At 37.6% G+C, this 24,841-nt stretch overlaps 1 protein-coding gene across 1 annotated transcript in view; it reads left to right on the top strand.

Moving 5' to 3' along the window:
* The window catches only part of LRP1B (LDL receptor related protein 1B), a 2,178,569-nt gene that overhangs the window by 2,101,407 nt on the left and 52,321 nt on the right, over window positions 1-24,841 (top strand). Inside the window, exon 85 of the mRNA XM_086368415.1 lies at window positions 24,613-24,787. Coding sequence (XP_086224541.1) covers window positions 24,613-24,787 — 175 coding nt within the window. The remainder of the gene's footprint in view (window positions 1-24,612; window positions 24,788-24,841) is intronic.

Genomic DNA, 24,841 nt, shown 5'->3' with positions numbered 1-24,841 from the left:
TGTCCACTCTGTTGCATCATTTTAGACTCACTAGGAGAACCCTCAAAGCTCAGGTGGCAAATGGCTCAACATAGGCTTTTCATGTTTCTATTCCATTGAAGAGAGGTGTTAATAGTTATTTCAATCTTGACTTGATTAAGACTATGGCAGGTCCAGGCTGAAGAGACCAAAAGGGGTGGACTTTCATAATGGCCAGAAAAATAGAATAAAAACTTTTCTTTTCAATTAGTATTAAAGACAATAAGAACTGACCCTTGAACTCTAAGAAAGAACCATGACTTAAGAGTGAATTATCAATTAGGACTAACTAGTTCCTAATATTCAAGTATTCCGTTTTTTTAGAATATTCATACCTAGAGTATGAAAGCATGTCAGAACCCTGTACACTAATTCTTTTTCTCTTGGTGAGAAAATGAGCATTGTTTTCATTCAGGCCCTCATCATCTCTTGCTTGGATTATTACAACACATTCCCTCATGCACTTTTCTTCCAACCTTAGGAGTCTGTTCATTGTATCTAAAATGTGCCCCTTTTGAGTGTACCTCTTTTTCTTTACACATGGTATTCTTAATATCTACCAAGTCTTACTCCCTGGATTTGCCTTCTTAACTTCCCTTTGCTCTAGGACATTCAGCACTTCTCTGTTCACTTTCACTCTGTATTAATATCATCATTCGTATTCTCAACTCTCTATCCCAGTAGAATATGAAACAGGCCTTGGTATTTTGCATATCTCATCAATCTTGGGAATTAACTCACTGTCTAGACTTAGTAGATCAAGTATTTGTCAAGTATGTGTCAAGTATGTTAGTAGTCAAGTATGTGAGTGAATGTAAACCGAATAGAAGGGTTCTGTTTCCAGCCTGTTTGGCTTAGTTATTTTCTGTCCTTTGACAAGATTCCACTTAAAAGGCAGAGCCAGAGCCCTGGGCCACCTTCACTTACTAGCTCATTAAGATCCATACTCCATGGGAAACTGTGCCTATGACTGTTTTTGTTTTTTGTTTTATTATTTATAGGTTACCTTTTATTTTTTGTTGTTTTTTAAGTTTATTTTATCAGGTGTAGTTGATTTACAATGTCATGTTAATTTATGCTGTATAACAAAGTGATTCAGTTTTATACACACACACACACACGTATATATATATATATTCTATGAGTTAGTTTTATTTATTGATTTTTAAACTTTAAAATTTATATTGAAGTATAGCCAATTAACAAAGTTGTGATAGTTTCAGGTGGAAATCAATGGGAGTAGAGGGAAGAGATAGGGAGTTTGTGACCAATGTGTACACTCTGCTATGTTTAAAAGGGATAACCAACAAGGACCTACTGTATAGCTCAAGGAACTCTGCTCAATATTACGTGGCATCCAGGATGGGAGGGGAGTTTGGGGGAGAATGAATACATGTATATGTTTGGCTGAGTCCCTTTGTGTCTGTGTTCTAGGTTTGAAAAATATAGGGGAAAAAATGTAGCTAGGTTTAAACTAATGTGTGAAGGAAGATAAACACATTTCTTTTGTCATGTGACCAGAATAGAGAATAGTGAGCTAAGAGATAAAATGTAATAGCATTATTATTTTTACTCTAGATATTTTAGAAGAAATTGTCAGTTATAGATAAAAATTGTTGAACATAATTTTGATTCAGTAGTAAAACTGGAGTTACTAAAAACAGATTCTACTATAATGCTGTGCTTTCATTTAAAGAAAATGTAAAAATAATAATAAGAGGAGAAATAGGGAAAATGTGGAAAATGTGGAAAATAGGGAAAATAGGAAAAATAAAAAATAATTTATTGGGAACTGAAGTAAGTCTAAGGAGATAGTATGTCATATATGAGTCAAAATACCTAAGTTTGATTATTAAAATTAATTTATTCAACTGATGTTTATTGAACATTTCTGGGTCTCATTTATTGTCTAGGCATTAGAGATATATCAGTATCAAGGCTCTTTGGAAGATACATGCCCTATTTAATTTTAGGTGAATAGAAAACCAAATGATATATCTTTTAAAATTAAAAGCTGTGAATTAAGGGTTATATCCTCAAAAACTGATTAGGTGAAGATTGGAAATGGACTTTAATCAATACTATTTAGAAGAATACTATTTATTGTATATAATTACATTTCAAATTCCAACAACATGTTCATAAAGTTAATTATGAATAAATATTTATGTCTATGTCATATAACTTAGTGCACTTGTTTTAATAATTAACTTTTAGTAATTATATTTACCAATTTCAGTAAGCATTCTCAAAAATAAAGATTGCTTATTTACACCTGCTGGCATTATAGCAGCAACTTTCTTCTATGCAAGCTTCATTTGATTTTGAGACCATAATCTCATAAAACTTTTGAAACAGTGCTTTGCCTGTTATCATGCAGTTTAGGTGGTTTATTTTCCCACTTTTATGCCACATTAGCTCTACCAACAGATATTTGATCTTTTTCCAACTTAAGGAAAAATGGATAACAAAGTAATGTGAAGACTATGAAAAATAGCTTTTAAATTGCCTAATTGAAGGTTGAAAGTAAACCGTTACACGGATCAGTTCAGTTCAGTTAAGTTCAGCTGCTCAGTTGTGTCTGACTCTTTGTGATCCCATGGACTGCAGTACGCCAGGGTTCCCTGTCCATCACCAACTCCTGGAACTTGCTCGAACTCATGTCCAGTAAGTCGGTGATGCCATCCAACCATCGCATCCTCTGTCATCACCTTCTTCTCTCACTCTCAATCTTTCCCAGCATAAGGGTCTTTTCTAATGAGTCAGTTCTTTGCATCAGGTGGCCAAAGTATTGGAGTTTCAGTTTCAGCATCAGTCCTTCCAATGAATATTCAGGACTGATTTCCTTTAGGATTGACTGGTTTGATCTCCTTGCAGTCCAAGAAACTCTCAAGAGTCTTCTCCAACACCACAGTTCAAAAGCAACAATCTTTCAGTGTTCAGCCTTCTTTATGGTCCAAATCTCACATCCAAACATGACTACTGGAAAAACCATAGCTTTCACTAGATAGAACTTGTTGGGAAAATAATATCTCTGCTTTTAATATGCTGCCTAGGTTTGTCATAGTTTTTCTTCCAAGGAGCAAATATCTTTTAATTTCATGGCTGCAGGCATCATCTGCAGTGATTTTGGAGCCCAAGAAAATAAAGTCTGTCACTCTTTCCATTGTTTCCCGATTTATTTGACATAAAGTTATGGGACTGGATGCCATGATCTCAGTTTTTTGAATGTTGGGTTTTAAGCCAACTTTTTCACTCTCCTCTTTTACCATCAAGAGGCTATTTAGTTCCTCTTCTCTTTCTGCCATAAAGATGGTGTGATCTGCATGTCTGGGGTTATAGATATTTCTCCTGGCAATCTTGATTCCAACGGGTGCTTCATCCAGCCCAGCATTTTGCATGATGTACTCTGCATATAAAGTAAATAATCAGGGTGACAATATACAGCCTTGATGTACTCCTTTCCCAATTTTGAACCAGTCTGTTGTTCCATGTCCAGTTCTAACTGTTGCTGCTTGACCTGCATACAGATTTCTCAGGAGGCAGGTCAGGTGGTCTGGTATTCCCATCTCTTGCAGAATTTTCCACAGTTTGTTGTGATCCACACAGTCAAAGGCTTTATTTAGCATAGTCAATGAAGCAGAAGTAGATGTTTTCCTGGAACTCTCTTGCTTTTTCTATAATCCAGTGGATGTTGGCAATTTGATTTCTGGTTCTTCTGACTTTTCTAAATGCATCTTGTACATCAAGTTCAGGGTTCATTCACTGTTGAAGCCTAGCTTAAATGATTTTGACCATTAGCTTACTAGCATGTGAAATAAGTGCAATTGTGCAGTAGCTTGAGCATTCTCTGGCATTTCCCTTCTTTGGGATTGGGAAGAAAACTGACCTTTTCCAGTCTTGTGGCCCCTGCTGAGTTTTCCAAATTTGCTGTTGTATCAAGTGCAGCACTTTAATAGCATCATCATTTAGGATTTGAAGTAGCTCAACTGAAATTCTATCATCTCCACTAGCATTGTTCATAGTGATTCTTCCTAAGGCCCACTTGACTTCTCACTCTAGGATGTCTGGCTCTAGGTGAGTGATCACACCATAGAAAGAAGAGCATGACTTTTCTTAAGTCAAAACAATGCATTCATAATTTTATTCATTCAGTTACATTGTCATGAATGCAAAAATTAATTATTATAAACCTTGATTTAAATATATTAATATATTAAGATCCATTGTTTTCTAACAAATGAATACTAAAAAGAGTAAATTTAAATAAAAAGAGAATACCAAAGATAGCCAATAATTTCCTACAGTATAGATGCTTAATTTGAAAAAGAACTAACAATTTGAAAATGCTTAAATATGAAAATGAACTATTATTACAAAAACTTACTCATCAGGGATTGCCCCTAAAAAATCAGATACATCATAAGTATAGGGCACTCTGCAAAATAGAAAGTTACTTAGTTCAGAATAAAATTGAAATATCAATGCAAAGTTCAAGTAGCTAAATTCAAATTTTCAGATCTGCATTACTATTCGAAGATCCATGACTAAATCTATGACAATGAGAATCTAATTTTCAGATAGAGAAAGTAATTTGCACTTTATTTATTGGTTTTAAGAACTCAGAAAATCTATATTGTAATGATCTGTGGGCAAGCTTTCCTTGCAAATGAGTAATATAAATAAGAAACATAGTGCTAGAAACAGCTTGGTGTGGAGATGATAACATAATAAGTGGCACAGTGCTTATTTAAATGACTACTTGAAAACTCAGGTCACTTTTATGATAACTTCCAGACTATGAATGACTATTAAGTTAGAATTTTTTCAACTTCAGATGTCAGTGTTTCTTAAATTGAAAGGCACTATTGGTTTCTAATAGAGTTTTGCCAAGAAAATGCACTAGTCATAACAAACACCCTCTTCCAACAACACAAGAGAAGACGCTATACATGGACATCACCAGATGGTCAACACCGAAATCAGATTGATTATATTCTTTGCAGCCAAAGATGGAGAAGCTCTATACAGTCAGCAAAAACAAGACCAGGAGCTGACTGTGGCTCAGACCATGAACTCCTTATTGCAAAATTCAGACTTAAATTGAAGAAAGTAGGGAAAACCATTAGACCATTCAGGTATGACCTAAATCAAATTCCTTATGATTATACAGTGGAAGTGAGAAATAGATTTAAGGGACTAGATCTGATAGAGTGCCTGATGAACTATGGAATGAGGTATGTGACATTGTACAGGAGACAGGGATCAAGACCATCCCCATGGAAAAGAAATGCAAAAAGCAAAATGGCTGTCTGGGGAGGCCTTATAAATAGCTGTGAAAAGAAGAGAAGCAAAAAGCAAAGGAGAAAAGGAAAGATATAAGCATCTGAATGCAGAGTTCCAAAGAATAGCAAGAAGAGATAAGAAAGCCTTCTTCAGTGATCAATGCAAAGAAATAGAGGAAAACAACAGAATGTAAAAGACTAGAGATCTCTTCAAGAAAATCTGAGATACCAAAGGAACATTTTATGCAAAGATGGGCTTGATAAAGGACAGAAATGGTATGGACCTACCAGAAGCAGAAGATATTAAGAAGAGATGGCAAGAATACACAGAAGAACGGTACAAAAAAGATCTTCATGACCCAGATAATCACGATGGTGTGATCACTGACCTAGAGCCAGACATCCTGGAATGTGAAGTCAAGCGGGCCTTAGAAAGCATCACTACGAACAAAGCTAGTGGAGGTGATAGAATTCCAGTTGAGCTATTCCAAATCCTGAAACATGATGCTGTGAAAGTGCTGCACCCAATATGCCAGCAAATTTGGAAAACTCAGCAGTGGCCATAGGACTGGAAAAGGTCAGTTTTCATTCCAATCCCAAAGAAAGGCAATGCCAAAGAATGCTCAAACTACCGCACAATTGCACTCATCTCACACGCTAGTAAAGTAATGCTCAAAATTCTCCAAGCCAGGCTTCAGCAATATGTGAACCGTGAACTTCCTGATGTTCAAGCTGGTTTTAGAAAAGGCAGAGGAACCAGAGATCAAATTGCCAACATCCGCTGGATCGTGGAAAAAGCAAGAGAGTGCCAGAAAAGCATCTATTTCTGCTTTATTGACTATGCCAAAGCCTTTAAGTGTGTGGATCACAATAAACTGTGGAAAATTCTTCAAGAGATGGGAATACCAGACCACCTGATCTGCCTCTTGAGAAATGTGTATGCAGGTCAGGAAGCAACAGTTAGAACTGGACATGGAACAACAGACTGGTTCCAAATAGGAAAAGAAGTTCGTCAAGGCTGTATATTGTCACCCTGTTGATTTAACTTCTATGCAGAGTACATCATGAGAAATGCTGGGCTGGAAGAAGCACAAGCTGGAATCAAGATTGCCAGGAGAAATATCAATAACCTCAGATATGCAGATGACACCATCCTTATGGCAGAAAATGAAAAGGAACTCAAAAGCCTCTTGATGAAGGTGAAAGAGGAGAGTGAAAAAGTTGACTTAAAGCTCAACATTCAGAAAACGAAGATCATGGCATCCGGTCCCACCACTTCATGGGAAATAGATGAGGAAACAGTGTCAGACTTTATTTTTCTGGGCTCCAAAATCACGACAGATGGTGACTGTAGCCATGAAATTAAAAGACGCTTACTCCTTGGAAGGAAAGTTATGACCAACCTAGATAGCATATTCATAAGCAGCACGCCAGGCCTCCCTGTCCAACACCAACTCCCACAGCTCACTGAGACTCACATCCATCGAGTCAGTGATGCCATCCAGCCATCTCATCCTCTGTCGTCCCCTTCTCCTCTTGCCCCCAATCCCTCCCAGCATCAGAGTCTTTTCCAATAAGTCAACTCTTCAAATGAGGTGACCAAAGTACTGGAGTTTCAGCTTTAGCATCATTCCTTCCAAAGAAATCCCAGGGCTGATTTCCTTCAGAATGGACTGGTTGGATCTCCTTGCAGTCCAAGGGACTCACTCTCAAGAGTCTTCTCCAACACCACAGTTCAAAAACATCAATTCTTCGGTGCTCAGCCTTCTTCACAGTCCAACTCTCACATCCATACATGACCACAGGAAAAACCATAGCCTTGACTAGATGGGCCTTTGTTGGTGAAGTAATGTCTCTGCTTTTGAATATGCTATCTAGGTTGGTCATAACTTTACTTCCAAGGAGTAAACGTCTTTAATTTCATGGCTGCAGTCACCATCTACTCAGTTGTGTCCAACTCTTTATTACACCATGGACTGAAGCACACCAGCCCTCCCTGTCCATCACCAACTTCCAGAGTCTACTCAGACTCATGTCCATCGAGTCAGTGATGCCATCCAACCATCTCATCCTTTGTTGTCGTCTTCTCCTCCCATATTCAATCTTTCCCAGCATCAGTATCTTTTCCATTGAGTCAGTTTTTCACATCAAGTGGTCAAATATTGGAGTTTCAGCTTCAACATCATTCCTTCCAATGAATATTCAGGATTGATTTCCTTTAGGATGGACTGGTTGGATCTTCTTGCAATCCAAGGGAATCTCAAGAGTCTTATCCAACACCACAGTTCAAAGGCATCAATTCTTTGGCACTCAGCTTTCTTTATAGTCCACTCTCACATCCATACATGACTACTGGAAAAAATGTAGCTTTGACTAGACGATCCTTTGTTGGCAAGTAATGTTTCTGCTTTTTAATATGATATCTAGGTTTGTAATAACTTTTTTTCTAAGCAGCAAGTGTGTTTTAATTCATGGCTGTAGTCACTGTCTGCAGTAATTTTAGAGCCTCAAAAAATAAAGTCTGCCGCTGTTTCCACTTTTTCCCCATCTACTTGCCAAAAAAATGATGGGACTGGATGCCATGATCTTAGTTTTATGAATGGTGAGCTTTAAGCCAAATTTTTCACTCTCTTCTTTCGCTTTCACTGAGAGGCTATTTAGTTCTTCACTTTCTGCCATAAGGGTGGTGTCATCTGCATATCTGAGGTTACTGATATTTCTCCTGGCAATCTTGATTCCAGCTGGTGCTTCATCCAGCCCAGCGTTTCTCATAATGTACTCTGCATATAAGTTAAATAAGCAGGGTGACGATATATAGCCTTGATGTACTCCTTTCCCGATTTGGAACCAGTTTGTCATTCCATGTTTGGTTCTAACTGTTGCTTCCTGATCTGCATACAGATTTCTCAAGAGGCAGGTCAGATGGTCTGGTATTCCCATCTCTTTCAGAATTTTCCAGTTTGTTATTATCCACACAGTCAAAGGCATAGTCAATAAAGCAGAAATAGATTTTTTCTGGAACTCTCTTGCTTTTTCGATGATCCACTGGATGTTGGCAATTGATCTCTGGTTCCTCTGCCTTTTCTAAACCAGCTTGAACATCTGGAAGTTCACAGTTCATGTATTGTTGAAGCCTGGCTTGGAGAATTTTGAGCATTACTTTACTGTCATGTGAGATGAGTGCAATTGTACAGTAGTTTGAGCATTCTTTGGCATTGCCTTTCTTTGGGTTTGGAATGAAAACTGACCTTTTCCTGTCCTGTGGCCACCGCTGAGTTTTCCAAATTTGCTGGCGTATTGAGTGCAGTACTTTCACAACATCACATTTTAGGTTTTGAAATAGCTCAATTGGAGTTCCATCACCTCCACTAGTTTTGTTTATAGTGATGCTTCCTAAGGCCCACCTGACTTTGCATTCCAGGATCTCTAGCTCTAGATTGATGATCACACCATCCTGATTATCTTGGTCATGAATAACTTTTTTGTATAGTTCATCTGTGTAATCTTGCCATCTCTTCTTAATATCTTCTGCTTTCGTTAGGTTCATAACATTTCTGTCCTTTATTGTGCCCGTCTTTGCATGAAATGTTCCCCTCTTTAATTTTCTTAAAGAAATCTCTAATCTTCCCCATTCTATTGTTTTCCTCTATTTCTATGCACTGATCACTGAGGAAGTCTTTCTTATTTCTCCTCTCTATTCTTTGGAACTGTGCATTTAAATGTTAGGTTTATCTTTCCTTTTTTCCTTTGCTTTTTGCTTCTCTCCTTTTCACAGCTGTTTGTAAGGCTTCCTCACATAGCCGTTTTGCTTTTTTGCATTTCTTTTTCTTGGGGATGGTCTTGATCCCTGTCTCTTGTACAATGTCATGAATCTCTGTCTATAGTTCATCAGGCATTCATCAGATCTAATCCCTTAAATCTATTTCTCACTTCCACTGTATATTTATAAGGGATTTGATTTAGGTCATACTTGAATGCTCTAGTGGTTTTCCCTACTTTCTTCAGTTTGGCAATAAGGAGTTCATGATCTGAGCCACAGTCAGCTCCCTGTCTTGTTTTTGCTGACTGTATAGAGCTTCTCTACCTTTGGCTGAAAAGAATATATTCAATCTGATTTCAGTGTTGACCATCTGGTGATGTCCATGTGTAGAGTCTTCTCTTGTGTTTTTGGAAGAGGCTGTTTGCTATGATCAGAGCACTCTTTTGGCAAAACTCTCTTAACCTTTGCCCTGCTTCATTCTGTACTCCAAGGACAAATTTGCCTGTTACTCCAGGTGTTTCTTGACTTCCTACTTTTTCAGTCCAGTCCCATATAATGAAAAGGATATCTTTTTGGGGTGTTAATTCTAGAAGATCTTGTAGGCCTTCATAGAACCATTCAACTTCAGCTTCTTCAGTATTACTGGTCGGGGCATAGCCTTGGATTACCATGCTTTGAATGGTTTGCCTTGGAAATGAACAGAGATCATTCTGTCATTTTTGAGATTGCATCCAAGTACTGCATTTTGAAGTCTTTTGTTGACTATGATGGCTACTCCAATTCCTCTAAGGGATTCTTGCCCACAGTAGTAGATATAATGGTCATCTGAGTTATATTCACCCATCTCAGTCCATTTTAGTTCACTGATTCCTAAAATGTCAATGTTCACTGTTGCCATCTCCTGTTTGACCACTTCCAATTTGCCTTGATTCATGGACCTAACTTTCCAAGTTCCTATGTAATATTGCTCTTTACAGCATCAGACCTTGCTTCCGTCACCAGCCACATCCACAACTGGTGTTGTTTTTGCTTTGGCTCTGTCTCTTCATTCTTTTTGGAGTTATTTCTCCACTCTTTTCCAGTAGCACCTTGGGCACCTACCAACCTGGGGAGTTCATCTTTCAGTTTCCTATCTTTTTGCCTTTTTGTACTGTTCATGGGGTTCTCAATGCAAGAATACTGAATTGGTTTGCCATTCCCTTCTCCAGTGGACCACATTTTGTCAGAACTCTCCACCATGACTCGTCTGTCTTGGGTGGCCCTGCATGGCATGGCTCATAGTTTCATTGAGTTAGACAAGGCTGTGATCCATGTGATTAGATTGGTTAGTTTCCTGTGATTGTGGTTTTCATTCTGTCTGCCCTCTGATGGAGAAGTTATCCTTATGGATCTATTAACATAATAGATACTATTAATACAATTGCTGTTTAGTTGCTAAGTCGTGTCCGACTCTTTATGACCCCATAGACTGTAGGTCACCAGGCTTCTCTGTCCATGAGATTTCCCAATGCAAGAGTACTGGAGTGGATTGCCATTTCCTTCTCCAAAGGATCTTCATAACCCAGCAACTGAATCTGCATCTCCTGCCTTGCAGGTGGATGCTTTACCAATGATTGTAGATGTTAATAAATTTCATCAGACTGAAATAAATTGAACCGTCATATTATTCAGTGTCATGGTAAAGAAAGTAGGGTAAAACATGGTAAATGCTTTGCTTATTGTGAAAAATTACTACCTATATGTTTGTTTTGGGGCTTCCCTTGTGGCTCAGCTGGTAAAGAATCTGCCTGCAATGCAGGAGACCTGGGTTAGAAACCTGGGTCAGGAAGATCCCCTGGAGAATGGAAAGGCTACCCACTCCAGTGTTCTGGATTAGAAAAGTCCGTGGGCTATATAGTCCATGGGGTTGCAAAGAGATGGAAATGACTGAGTGAACTTCACTCACTCATTCTATTTTTAAGTCATCTCATACTATTCACTTGAATGGTTTTGAGTTACCATCATCCAGTGTTGAGAAGGCAGACGAGTGCTGCCTAGAGGAGCTACCCCTAGCCCGAGGGCAGGGGCGGCTAGGGGAGCTACCCGGCATCAGAGGTAAGGAGCAGCAGCTGCGCTTTGCTGGAGCAGCCGTGAAGAGAGACCCCACGTCCAAGGTAAGAGAAACCCAAGTAAGACAGTAGACACTGAGAGAGGGGATCAGAGGGCAGACAGACTGTAACTACAATCACAGACAACTAGCCAATCTGATCACAAGGACCACAGCCTTGTCTAACTCAATGAAACTATGAGCCATGCCGGTGTGGGGCCACCCAAGACAGCTGGGTCATGGTGGAGAGGTCTGACAGAATGTGGTCCACTGGAGAAGGGAATGGTAAACCACTTCAGTATTCTTGCCTTGAGAAACCCATGAATAGTATGACAAAGCAAAAAGATAGGACACTAAAGATGAACTCCGCAGGTCGGTAGGTGCCCAGTATGCTACTGGCAATCAGTGGAGAAATAACTCCAGAAAGAATGAAAGGATGGAACCAAAGCAAAAACAACATCTAGTAGTGAATGGGACAGGGGATGGAAGTAGTGTTCAGTGCTATAAAGAGCAATGTTGCATTGGAACCCGGAATGTTAGGTCCATGAATCAAGACAAATTAGAAGTGGTCAAACAGGAGATGACAAGAGTGAACATTGATTTTCTAGGAATCAGTGAACTAAAATGTATTGGAATGGGTGAATTTAACTCAGATGACCATTATGTCTACTACTGTGGGCAGGAATCTCTTAGAAGAAATGGAGTAGCCATCATAGTCAACAAAAGAGTCCAAAATGATGTACTTGGATGCAATCTCAAAAATGACAGAATTATCTCTGTTCGTTTCCAAGGCAAACTGTTCAATATCACAGTAATCCAAGTCTATGCCCCGACCAGTAATAGTGAAGAAGCTGCACTTGAACAGTTCTATGAAGACCTACAAGACCTTCTAGAACTAACACCCAAAAAAAGATGTCCATTTCATTATAGGGGACTGGAATGCAAAAGTGGGAAGTCAAGAAACACCTGGAGTAACAGGCAAATTTGGCCTTGGAATACGGAATGAAGCAGGGCAAAGACTAATAGAGTTCTAGGAAGAGAATGCATTGGTCATAGCAAATACCCTCTTCCAAAAACACAAGAGAAGACTCTACATATGGACATCACCAGGTGGTCAACTCCAAAATCAGATTGATTATATTCTTTGCAGCCAAAGATGGAGAAGCTCTATACAGTCAGCAAAAACAAGACAGGGAGCTGACTGTGGCTCAGATCATGAACTCCTTAATGCCAAATTCAGACTGAAATTGAAGAAAGTGGACAAACCCCTAAACCATTCATGTATGATGTAAATAAAATCCCTTATGACTATACAGTGGAAGTGAGAAATAGATTTAAAGGACTAGATCTGATAGACGGAGTGCCTGATGAACTATGGAGGGAGATTCATGACATTGTACAGCAGACAGGAATCAAGACCATCCCCAAGAAAAAGAAATGCAAAAAAGCAAAATGGCTGTCTGGGGAGGCCTTACAAATAGCTGTAAAAAGGAGAGAAGTGAAAAGCAAAGGAGAAAAGGAAAGATATACCCATTTGAATACAGAGTTCCAAAGAATAGCAAGGAGAGATAAGGAAGCCTTCCTCAGCAATCAATGCAAAGAAATAGAGGAAAACAATAGAATGGGAAAGACTAGAGATGTCTTCAAGGAAATTAGAGGTACCAAGGGAATATTTCATGGAAAGATGGGCTCAATAAAGGACAGAAATGGTAGGGACCTAACAGAAGCAGAAGATATTAAGAAGAGGTGGCAAGAATACACAGAAGAATTGTACAAAAAAGATCTTCATGACCCAGATAATCACGATGGTGTGATCACTCACCTAGAGCCAGACATCCTGGAATGTGAAGTCACGTGGGCCTTAGGAAGCATCACTACGAACAAAGCTAGTGGAGGTGCTGGAATACCAGTTGAGCTATTTAAATTCCTGAAAGATGATGCTGTGAAAGTGCTGCACTCAATATGCCAGCATATATGGAAAACTCAGCAATGGCCACAGGACTGGAAAAGGTCAGTTTTCATTCCAATCCCAAAGAAAGGCAATGCCAAAGAATGCTCAAACTACCGCACAGTTGTACTCATCTCACACGCTAGTAAAGTAATGCTCAAAATTCTCCAAGCCTGGCTTCAGCACTATGTGAACCATGAACTTCCAGATGTTCAAGCTGGTTTTAGAAAAGGCAGAGGAACCAGAGATCAGATTGCCAATATCTGCTGGATCATGGAAAAAGCAAGAGAGTTCCAGAAAAACATCTATTTCTGCTTCACTGACTATGCCAAAGCCTTTACTGTGTGGATCACAATAAACTGTGGAAAATTCTGAAAGAGATGGGAATCCCAGACCACCTGACCTGCCTCTTGAGAAACCTATATGCAGGTCAGGAAGCAACAGTTAGAGCTGGACGTGGAACAGCTGACCAGTTCCAAATAGGGAAAGGAGTACGTCAAGGCTGTATATTGTCACCCTGCTTATTTAACGTATATGCAGAGTACATATTGAGAAACGCTGGGTGGAAGAAGCACAAACTGGAATCAAGATTGCCAGGAGAAATATCAATAACTTCAGATATACAGATGACACCACCCTTATGGCAGAAAGTAAAGAGGCACTAAAAAGCCTCTTGATGAAATTGAAAGAGGAGAGTGAAAATTTTGGCTTAAATCTCAACATTCAGAAAACTAAGATCATGGCCTCTGGTCCCATCACTTCATGGCAAATGGATGGGGAAACAGTGTCTGATTTTATTTTTCTGGGCTCCAAAATCACTGCAGATGGTGACTGCAGCCATGAAATTAAAAGACACTTACTCCTTGGAAGGAAAGTTATGACCAACCTAGATAACATATTCAAAAGCAGAGACATTACTTTGCCAACAAATGTCCATCTAGTCAAGGCTATGGTTTTTCCAGTAGTCATTTATGGATGTGAGAGTTGGACTCTGAAGAAAGCTGAGCGCTGAAGAATTGATGCTTTTGAACTGTGGTGTTGTAGAAGACTCTTGAGAGTCCCTTGGACTGCAAGGAGATCCATCAGTCCATCCTAAAGGAGATCAGTCCTGGATGTTCATTGGAAAGACTGATGTTGAAGCTGAAACTCCAACACTTTGCCAACCTGATGTGAAGAGCTTACTTATTTGAAAAAACCCTGATGCTGGGAAAGATTGAGGGCAGGAGGAGAAGAGGGCAACAGAGGATGAGATGGTTGGATGGCATCGCTGACTCGATGCACATGGATTTCGGTGTACTCCAGGAATTGGTGATGGACAGGGAGGCCTGGCTTTCTGTGATTCATGGGGTTGCAAAGAGTCAGACACAACTGAGTGACTGAACTGAACTGAACTGATGACTGTATTTAGCTACTGTCTGCAAGTCAGCTTGCTTTCCAGTCTCAAATGATTCACTCCCACTTTATATTACTTGCTCAAAGCTTCTGTAGCTGGATTGCTTTAAAAATAGAGAAATATTTAACCCAGAACATCCTTTATAAACAAAAGCTGTTTAGATTTTACTTGAAAACAAAACACTGCTGTGAGTTTTATGAGTGAATTTTTGATTATTGCTAAAATTATTGACTCCATCTTTATTTATTTACTTATTTATTTATTTATGGCTGTGCTGGGTCTTTGTTGCTGCCAGCTTATCTCTAGCCGCAGCAAGCCCGGGCTACTTTCTATGTGGTGCATAGGCTTCTCATTGCAGTGGCTTCTCTTGTGGAGCATGGGCTCTAAGGTACACTGGGCTTCAGTAGTTATGGCATGTGGACTTGGTAGTTGAGGCTCTGGCATTTGAGAGCACAGGCTGAATAGCTGTGGCACATGGATTTAGTTGCTCCATGGCATGTGAAAGCTTCCAGGATCAGGGATCAAGCCCTTGTCTCCTGCATTGGCAGGCAGATTCTTTACCACTGAGTCACCAGGGAAACCCCAATCATTGTTAATGTGCATTTTGAAACAGCAGCCTGTTGAAAATTTAAATACTGGCACTTTTAAAATCCCACCCCATATGTCTCATTCAAATCAAAGTTTTTTTTTTTAAATCATCTTGCTGAATTTTACATTTTCTTTTACCTGGATACTTAGAGATGGCACTATTTGCTCAGGATAGATCTTACTCTTTAAATTTTTGCAGTTTTCTCTATAAAATATTTGGGATATATTTCTATTATTAGTAATACATTAGAAAATGCTAATTTTCCTAGGCATGCTTTCCTGATGAAAATTTATCAGCTCTAATCAGAGTTTTGCCCACATTTTTCCCTAGTGAATGTTTAATTGGCATACCTGGATTCAATGTTTGCCTACTTTATTAAATTCAGTTCTGAAATCAGAAGATATATTTAGGACTAGGCTGTAAGTTTAATTATTAAAATACCTCTGGCTGTGTAAAACACTGGAGGAATGTGAAAAAGAACATTCTAGTAGTTTTAAATTTGTTTTTGTTTCTTAATATAATACTTTAAAGAAAACAATCATAAAATTCTAAGCAAAGTATACAAGTTACTATACCTTTTTGCTCCTAAACCACGATAGGTAAAAAACTGACTTCATGGAAAAAAGGCCACCATCACTTTTGTTAACATTTTAAGAATCTGAAAACCTTTCTAGAAAACCTTTCAAATATTATCATCCTAAATTAGCTAAATTAAATATCAATAAATGCTGACACTTGGGAATGTCTTACTTTGTGATTTCTCGACTGTTATTTTGGTTTCAAATTTGTCTGGACTAGCTCAGAGCTGATCCTGCCTGATATTGAATATATCACATGGATAAGTGTTCCCTTCAGGTAGGAGTCTAGTGCTGTACACCGATTACCAATGGCGAGAGAAGCACCTATTCACTGGGTTGGGGTGGGAGACAGACTGACACGTGAAATGTGAATATTTGGATGAGGCATAGGCACCCAGATTGAGTTTCTGAACTCTAAAATTTTGCAGATCTGATGGCATCAGGAAACTCTCCTGGGCTTGCCCCGACATCATCCATTAGCATTCCAACAGGTGGTTAGACCCTCAGATATCTATGTAGATGGAGGCTTGTTCAGTTTTAGACACATGTAAAGAAAAGAAAACATCAAAGGTTTTCAAAATTACTTTGTGTATTTTTTTTCCTGAGTGTGAGTAATTGAATAAGAAAAATAAGAGTTTATTCTCTTGTTTATTCTCTTACTTGGGCTTGAATTTTAGTTCTCTTACTTTTTCTTGTGTCATCTTTGGCAAGTTGCTTAACCTATCTGTGCCTCAGTGTGATGACCTATAAAATGAGGATAATACCATGTTATCAGACTAAATACCAGACTAAAACAAACACATGTGCCTGGCATGTAGAAAACAACTAAAAATGAGCATTTATTATCATTGTAATTGTCATTTCCGTAATTTTGCTCAAAATAGGCTCTCATTGGCCTTTTTGGAATAAAGGGCATTCTTGAGGATGGATGGCTGAGGAGGAAATCATGACACAGTCTCAGGAGTGTTTAGAAATACTGACTGTTGGTAGATGACTAACGGGCATTTTGGAGAAGTTAGTCAGGTAACTCAGATGAGGTCACATTGTTAGCCAGAGGAAGGGCTGAATTTACCCTCCAAGTCCTTCATATTTTGGTCTTGATTTCATTTCTTCTTTCTTTTCATTATATCACTGTAGTGGAAGTATTCATCAAAAGTTTACAAAATACCATTATTGGTTCTTCTGGAAATTTTTCTGCCTTTTATACATATGTGGAAGCAACTACAAACCTCCCCATAGGGAAAATATTAGCCAAATTCATGCAATCTACTGCTCCTGGGACACAATTATATAATGGTGAATTTGGAGTGTGCATTGCACTAAAACTGGAACTCAGTTAATAGAATGCCTGGGTTGTGAAAGTAATTCCATCTTACTTTTAATTTATTATGTGTATGTGAATGTGTATGGTCCTAAATTATCAAATACTTATTTAAATTATGAATCTTAAAGCCAATTCACAGAACACTTTTTGAAAGGTCAGATAAAAATTCAGTGATGTAAGACAATTGATGTACATACGTTGTATAATTTAGTCTCCCCTGTATAGCCATCCTGTATTACCAATTAAAGACTCTCCAGATTCCCCATTATTCTTATTGAGTATCTTCAGCTCCTGTTTAGGTGATATATTTTGATTTGGTTTTCCTCTCTTTAAATAAATTTCACACTTCACTAACTATTACAATGTGAATAGCCCAGGTGCAAATATGAGTTAATAGCTAAATGGTTTTGGCAATTACTTTCCAATAGAAAGAAATATTTGGGAAAGAAGTTAAATGCAGCTAGAAATTTTAGAGGCATCTGGCTCTCCTTGAATATTCATAAACCTGTATATATACTCACATATGCATATATTTTATGCAGTCTATTAAGATATTGTAAAAGTATTAAAGGAAGAAGTATCTCATGTTTCTGGTTGCTTAAAAAGGAAAGAGAAAAAGAGAAAGACTGCAATAATGATCTCCCTTGAAAATTATTCCATTTCTATTGCAGAAAATAGCCATTCTCTTATCCTTCAGTTACTATCTACCTAATTACCATGTGAATACTCTGTAATTGTATATCCACCGTTGTCCTTTAGATTGCATGATTGTGTTTGGTGCTACAATGCACTTCTTAGTATAATTATCCTACAGAGGTTATAACAATTTTTATATTGTGAATATAAAGTGCTATTGTATAATTTCATGGTAATCTCTACTTTCTTAGCACAGATTAATTACATTTCATTATTTCCCCTTCTTACTATATGCAGAAATCTCAATTGCTATGCCATTCAGGTCAGTAAAATGATCAAAACTTATGAGCTGGAATGTTCCAAACTAAGGAAGATTTCATTGGCAGTAATTTATGTAGGCTGTTGCCACAGTAGACATTATTCAGATCAGTCTTAGTGGCTTTTTAATTCCTGTTGTAACCTCACAGTTGGGTTGTCAGATCTCTGAGAGCTAGTGTCCTGTCTTGTATTTCTGGATTTTTCTCACAACTCTCAACATACACTTAGTCACATACATGTCCTCAGTAAATAATCAATTACACATCACCACTTCCATTTTATCAACATGGTGTTCAAAATTAAATCAATTATATTGTCCCACATGCTTTGCTTTCCATAAATTCCAGACTGCTGCTGTTAAATACATAAAGGCCAATCTGAGTAGACTCTTATCTTCAACCTTTAATCTTCAGTTCCTTCCCTATTTTATCCCCTTGAACAAAATGTCTCTTGTCAGCTGTATTTTCTTTGAACCTTTCTTCTTTTAGTTTATCACACTTTTTTTTTTTTACTTTCTCTCAGTTCCAATCACTATTAAGCTAAACACAAAATTCGAAGGAATAAAAGATGTTTGTTTTTGTAAGCAAAGTATATGTGTGTGTGTGTGTGAGTGCATGTGTGTCTATGTGTCAGAAACTAGAAGACGATCCCTTTGTGTGAACCAACTACCAACATTCCCAACTCTTTTATTCTTTGGGAGGAATTAAGCTTTTTATTTAGATTTGTCTACTGATTCATAATCAGTAACATTTCACTTAAAACTGAAATATAAAAAAAAATGGGGAAGGCTACGAAACTTCTGTAATAAATAATTGGCAGAATGATAAATGAATCATTAATACAAATACTAATATATTTTAGTTAAGAAAATGAGTATCTATCTTATAAAAAGATTACTTTCAAAGTGTTTTTAAAGTATTTTTAATGTTTAAAGTGGTTAGCTGTATAAGGTAAGCAATTTCAGTGCTCTGGGATTAAAAAAAAATGTTTTTCCAGTTACAGTTTAACTTCTCTCTGTTTCTGAGCTTATCAAGGAAGACTCTTTAGAACTAAAATGAACAATTGCATACCATAGGAGCCTTCTCATATAATATTCTTCTTTATACTTTGTTAAATTTCTGCTGGATTGGGAAGTGCTAAAGAAGTATTCCTTTTAGCAAACAAATAACTGAAGAGATAGAATTTAAATATGAGTGGTGCCAGTGGTAAGGAATCTGCCTGCTAATGCACAGGACACAAGAGACAGGGGTTGATCCCTGCATCGGGAAGATCCCCTGGAGGAGGAAATGGCAACACACTCTAGTATTCTTGCCCAGGAAATCCCATGGACAGAGAAACTTCGAAGTCTACAGTCCATGGGGGCACAAAGAGTTGGACACAAATGAGTGACTGAACACCATGTAGTAATTATTTGAGAGTATATAGAGATATGGGCTTCCTAGTCATTGTTATTAGTTCAGCTAATAAAGAATCCACCCGCAATGTAGGAGACCCCAGTTTGATTCCTGGGTTGGGAAGATCCCTTGGAGAAGGGATAGACTACACATTCCAATATTCTTGGGCTTCCCTTGTGGCTCAGCTGGTCAAGAATCCACCTGAAATGCGGGAGACCTGAGTTTGCTCCCTGGGTCAGGAAGATGCCCTGGAGAAGGGAATGGCTACCCACTCCAGTATTCTGGCCTGGAGAATTCCATGGGCTGTATAGTCCATGGGGAGGCAAAAAGTTGGACAAAACTGAGCGACTTTCACTGACTTTCACTTTCAGAGATAGGACACTGATAAAAATACAACATATATTTCTGCAAGCTTTACACAGATGCTTGTAATTCAAAGTGGATTATGACTGAAAAGAGAATGACAAATTATGTAGCTTTCCTATGACCTATTATGCATTCCTATCATGATATTGAGACAATTACCAAGAACATGAACTTTGGTTGAGTCACCCAATTTGGAAATAGAGAGCACCATCAGATGTTTTAAACTATTTCCTGGGCTTACATATATCATGTTATGATTAAACTTGAAATAACAGAGTTTTTGAAGGAATTATTTTGACTTCCAACTTACAAGCACCCAATGCTTGTGTGATAATTTAAATATGACTTGCTGAAGTCTCCTATCAAGTAAGGTCTACTTTCTCCTGTATTCAGAAATCTGGAGTTGGAGTTGAGTAAACAGGGAAGACTTTAAGAGAGAGAGAAAGGAAGGGAGGGAGAAAGAGAGAATGGGAGGGAGGAAGGAAGAAAGAAAAAGAGAGGTTCGAAGAAGGGGAGAACACAAGGAAGAGTGAAAGAGGAAGGAAGAAAGGGGAGAGAATGTACATTCAAAGTGTTGGACCCTACAGTGCTAACAGAGGCAGAAAACAATCCAGCAGACATGTAATTCAACATCTTCTACATGCTCCACATCCTAAGCTTAATAATGGGAGATAGAAAGCTTTCATAGGAAGATATTAGGAAGCAACTCTGGCCGGGCTAGAATATAGTGAGCAAATCTCTGTCCTTAAACTTCAATTTTGCCTAGAGTGCTAAACACACAAACTGGGAAAAAATGAAATGTCTTCCATCTGAATATCCGTAGAGAAAGGGTTCTGAGTCTAAAATTATTTCTGCCTTTTTTAGAGGGAAAACGTGGCATGGCTTAACAGTATGCAATTTGTACTTATTTAACTGTATATTCTAACACCTGTTTACAATTTTATCTTAAGCAAACATTTTTTTTTTTTTTTACATTCTTTAGGTTACATTTTTAGGCCATGAGGCCAGTCAGAGCATTGAATAATGTGCAGCTGACGTGCTTCAAAATATTTTAAAAACATTAGAGAATGGAGAGTTTCCTTTAAAACATAAAAAACAAACTATGAATTCCTTTTAAAAATATTATCCTTAAAGAGAAAATCTATTAGCCTAGTTAGCAAACTAATCAGAATTTATAAAATATTCTTATTGTAGCTTATATGCCATTAGATTTAAAAAGAAATCTTTCTGTGGAAGCATAATATACATAGAAATGTTTAAAATCACAAGTATCCAATTCAATAAATTATCTCCAGGTGTACACATCAGTGTAAACCAACGTTCAGGTCAAGAATGACATTATTATTATCTCAAGTGCTCCCTGGTGTTCTTCATCACTATCCCTTTCTTTCTCTTCAAAATAACTCCTTTTTGATACTTAAAACCACAGATTAGTTTTGCCTTTTGAACTTTACATAAATAAAACCATACTATGTGTATTTCCTGTCCATTTTTTTCCTCATTATTATTTTTGTGAGATTCTTGCATGTTGTTGCTTATAACTAATGTTTTCATTTTTCATTTATCTATTTCCATATATTCTTCTTATAATGGATATTTAGATTATTTTTTAGCTTTTTCCTATTTCTAAAAAGGTTTTTGGGCATATTATGGACATGTTTTGTGCACTCGTACGTGCTTTTCTCTTGCATATACAGTATATTAAGAGTAAAAAGGCTAGGTCATAAAGTGTGGGTATGTTCAAATTTGGGGCTTCCCTGGTGGCTCAGCAGTAAAGAATCCACCTGAAAAGCAGGAGACGGGGGTTCAATCCCTGGGTTGGGAAAGATTCCCTGGAGGAGGGCATGGCAACTGAGTCAGAGGCAACTGAACACAGCGCACACACAGCATGCTCAAATTTAATTGTTGTTTAGTTGCTAAGTTGTGTCTGACTCTTTGCGACCCCATGGACTGTAACCTGCCAGGCTCCTCTGTCTATGGGATTTCCCAGGCAAGAATACAGGTGGCCATTTCCTTCTCCAGGGGATCTGCCCAACCCAGGGATCAAACCTGTGACTCTTACTTGGCAGGCAGATTCTTGACCACTGAACCACAAGGGAACCGCTCAAATTTAGTATAATTGATACTGTCAATTATTTCCCGTATCAATTGAACCAATTTATATTCCCACTACTAGCGCTATGAGAGTTTTGCCTTTAGTCATCAATTTGGTGGAAGTGCAAAGGTATTTCTTTGATGTATTAATTTGTATTTCCTTGAATACTAATAAGTTCCGTATATTCTCACATCTTTATGTTCTCAGTCTAAACCAGATTTAATTTATTATCCACAATTACTTTTAATTAGTAAATTGTAGGTAAGTTTTTAACTTTGGCCTTTAGCATCTTAAAGTGCTAAATACATGCAAGATAAGTGTAAGCAGACTGTTACTTGCTACAGTATGGTATAAGGCAATCATCAACCCTCAGGATGTTAACTCAACTTTTCCTAGCTTCTTAGGTCTTCTCAATGAAGTGATTTTAAAAACAACGTGGTTCAAAATTTTAGGTTAAAATTACATTTTAATTAGGGCTCCCAAAGTTAGTCAAGAAATAAGCTATTTCAATCAAATCAAATCTATTTACAACTTAGACAACTTGCTACTCAGTAAAATTATTTTCAGATTTCTTACATTCCCTAGTTTCCAAATTCTGTTTACTCATCTGATCTGATGGGTTTCACCCAGGCCTCAAATCTGATCTAGAATTTGGAATTCAGGAGTGGGGGTAGTGGATGAAAGGAAAAGAAACTGGAATCTGCATTTGCAAGTCAGTCACCTACATGATTCTGATGAATTATCCATTGTGAAAAAAACCTCATAATATGAAGATCTTGGAAAGATACATCAGCTGTTTTCTATATCCCATCAGAAAAAATGAACCAGGACCAATGGATGAAATTAAAGCAATTAGAGACAATATTAAAAGAGTTCTCTGTCGATAAGTTGTATCTAGCAAACTGACTAAGGAAAATTGCTCTTTAGAGATTTCTGCATAGCAGATGGTATTAGATGATTATATAGGCTACTGTTAATACATTCTTCACAAATATTAAAAAAAAAAAAAACAGAATTTGTGTTGTGTGCATTATCTACCTGCCAAGCCTAGAACAACTACAAATAGACATCATAATGGACAGACATTAACACTGACTTAATTTTTAGATCTTTAAGTCTCTCACCCTTTGAAAGTGCTTCTTTTCTTAAACATAGCCAAGACCCTTAGTAATAAACTTAAGCTTTGAATCTCAATGAGGGTACTTGGCATAATGCAACAGCAAGCATAAGAATGCTTGAAATAAATTTCCATAAATATGAAGCAAGCCTGTCAATAAATTTAATTTCTGTCTGATTTAATAAAAGGCTAGATAAATATACAAGCATGAAAGTTATAAATTATGTTTTAACTTTTTTTACCCACAACAATCATCTTATAGCAGATTAAAGTTTATAAATTGTGATTTTTACATCATCTAATCACACTTAATATTGCTTCACAATTAGATAACTATAAGGAAATTGCAACTTCAAACACTAGGTCTGTGATCAATTCAGTAAGTTCTTCTGCTTAAGATTACTTGTATTAATACTATAAATTTCAATATTGTGAATGTGGTAAATTAAAAAATAATGATGTGTCAATATACATATAGACTTGTTTGTTTTTCAGAAGACTGAGGCAAAACGTCTAATTGCAAAGTCAATGTTGTTCTTATTAAATGGTCTTTTTATTACTGATGTTCAAGAGATATGGAAATATCTGAAGAAGTCTTCCTTTGTAGTTGAGAAAATTGTCTGAAGTGCTCAGTAGGAAACATTTTACAAAGCAAAGGGTTCAGACTGCATGGAGGTTTTCCCTCTGACTGATGAGACTCCAGGTTCTCACCTGGGAGAAGGAAATGGCCTAGACTTCTGTTATCACTTTCTACCCATGTGGATCTGTTAGTCTTCCGGTCCACGTTTCTACTGGGGCTCCATGAGAGGCACAACTTCTATCTGCTTACCTGCTCAGGTGTTTGGAAATACTGGCTGTTCTGGCTCATGTGGTGGTGGTGATGGTTTAGTCTCTAAGTCGTGTCTGACTTTTGCTGACCCCATGGACTGTAGCCCACCAGGCTCCTCTGTCCATAGGATTCTCCAGGCAAGAGTACTGGAGTGGGTTGTCATCCTCCTCCAGGGGATCTTCCTTACCCTGGTATTGAATCTGGGTCTCCTGGCTCATGTAGAGAGAGGCGTATTTCCACTCCACCAAAGGCTATCGAAGGAGTTAAGAGTCCCATACTTACTCTGTTCTTCAGATGAAAAGAGATGTAAGGAGGAACAGAGATAGATGACATCTAAAGAAATCTTGAGGATTTATGTTCATTCCAGAATAACAGAAATATTGCTTCTTAGAAGGAAAGCTGAGGAAACTTGAGAACTTAAATTTTAAAATTCAGGACTAATAGAGTTTGTCAATTAGTATTATATCAATATAACTAATATTACATCTATTATGTCAATATAATATATCAATACAATTTATATCGATATAGTATATCAATATAACTCTTAGCAAGATGAAATGATGGCAAACTCAGGCAAAAAGAGGAATCAATGGTATTCTTAAAGAAATCTGGTTACATGCAATTACAAGTTGCTCTTGTAAATTAATCCACTTATCCATTGACCATTTTAAAATATTAAGTAAAATGGTAACATTTATTGTGACTCAGGAAAAAATATCTTGTAGGATTTCCATGGTGGTCCAGACTCTACGCTTCCCGTGCAAGGAATGTGGGTTCAACCCCTGATTGTAGAAATTCCACAGTGTGGGAAAAAAAAATAAAGAAAAATACTTTGTAACACAATTTTATTTCTATACTGTTCATTCTTTCTAGATGTGTGTCATCACTACTGTGTGAATTCTGAATCCTGTACCATTGGAGATGATGGAAGTGTGGAATGTGTCTGTCCAATACGCTATGAAGGATCAAAGTGTGAAATTGACAAATGTATAAGGTGCCATGGGGGACATTGCATTATAAATAAAGACAGTGAAGATATATCTTGCAAGTAAGTAGAGAGCTAACTTAATTTATAAAAGCATTTGAACCCAAAAGGACATAA

This window comes from Bos grunniens, chromosome 2 (assembly GCF_055505025.1).
Source record: "Bos grunniens cultivar Pamir isolate PY7600 chromosome 2, Bosgru_T2T1.0, whole genome shotgun sequence".
Classification (NCBI taxonomy): Eukaryota; Metazoa; Chordata; class Mammalia; order Artiodactyla; family Bovidae; genus Bos; species Bos grunniens.
Note: the sequence above shows the minus strand (reverse complement) of the source record. Positions and strands in the feature narration are given on the sequence as shown.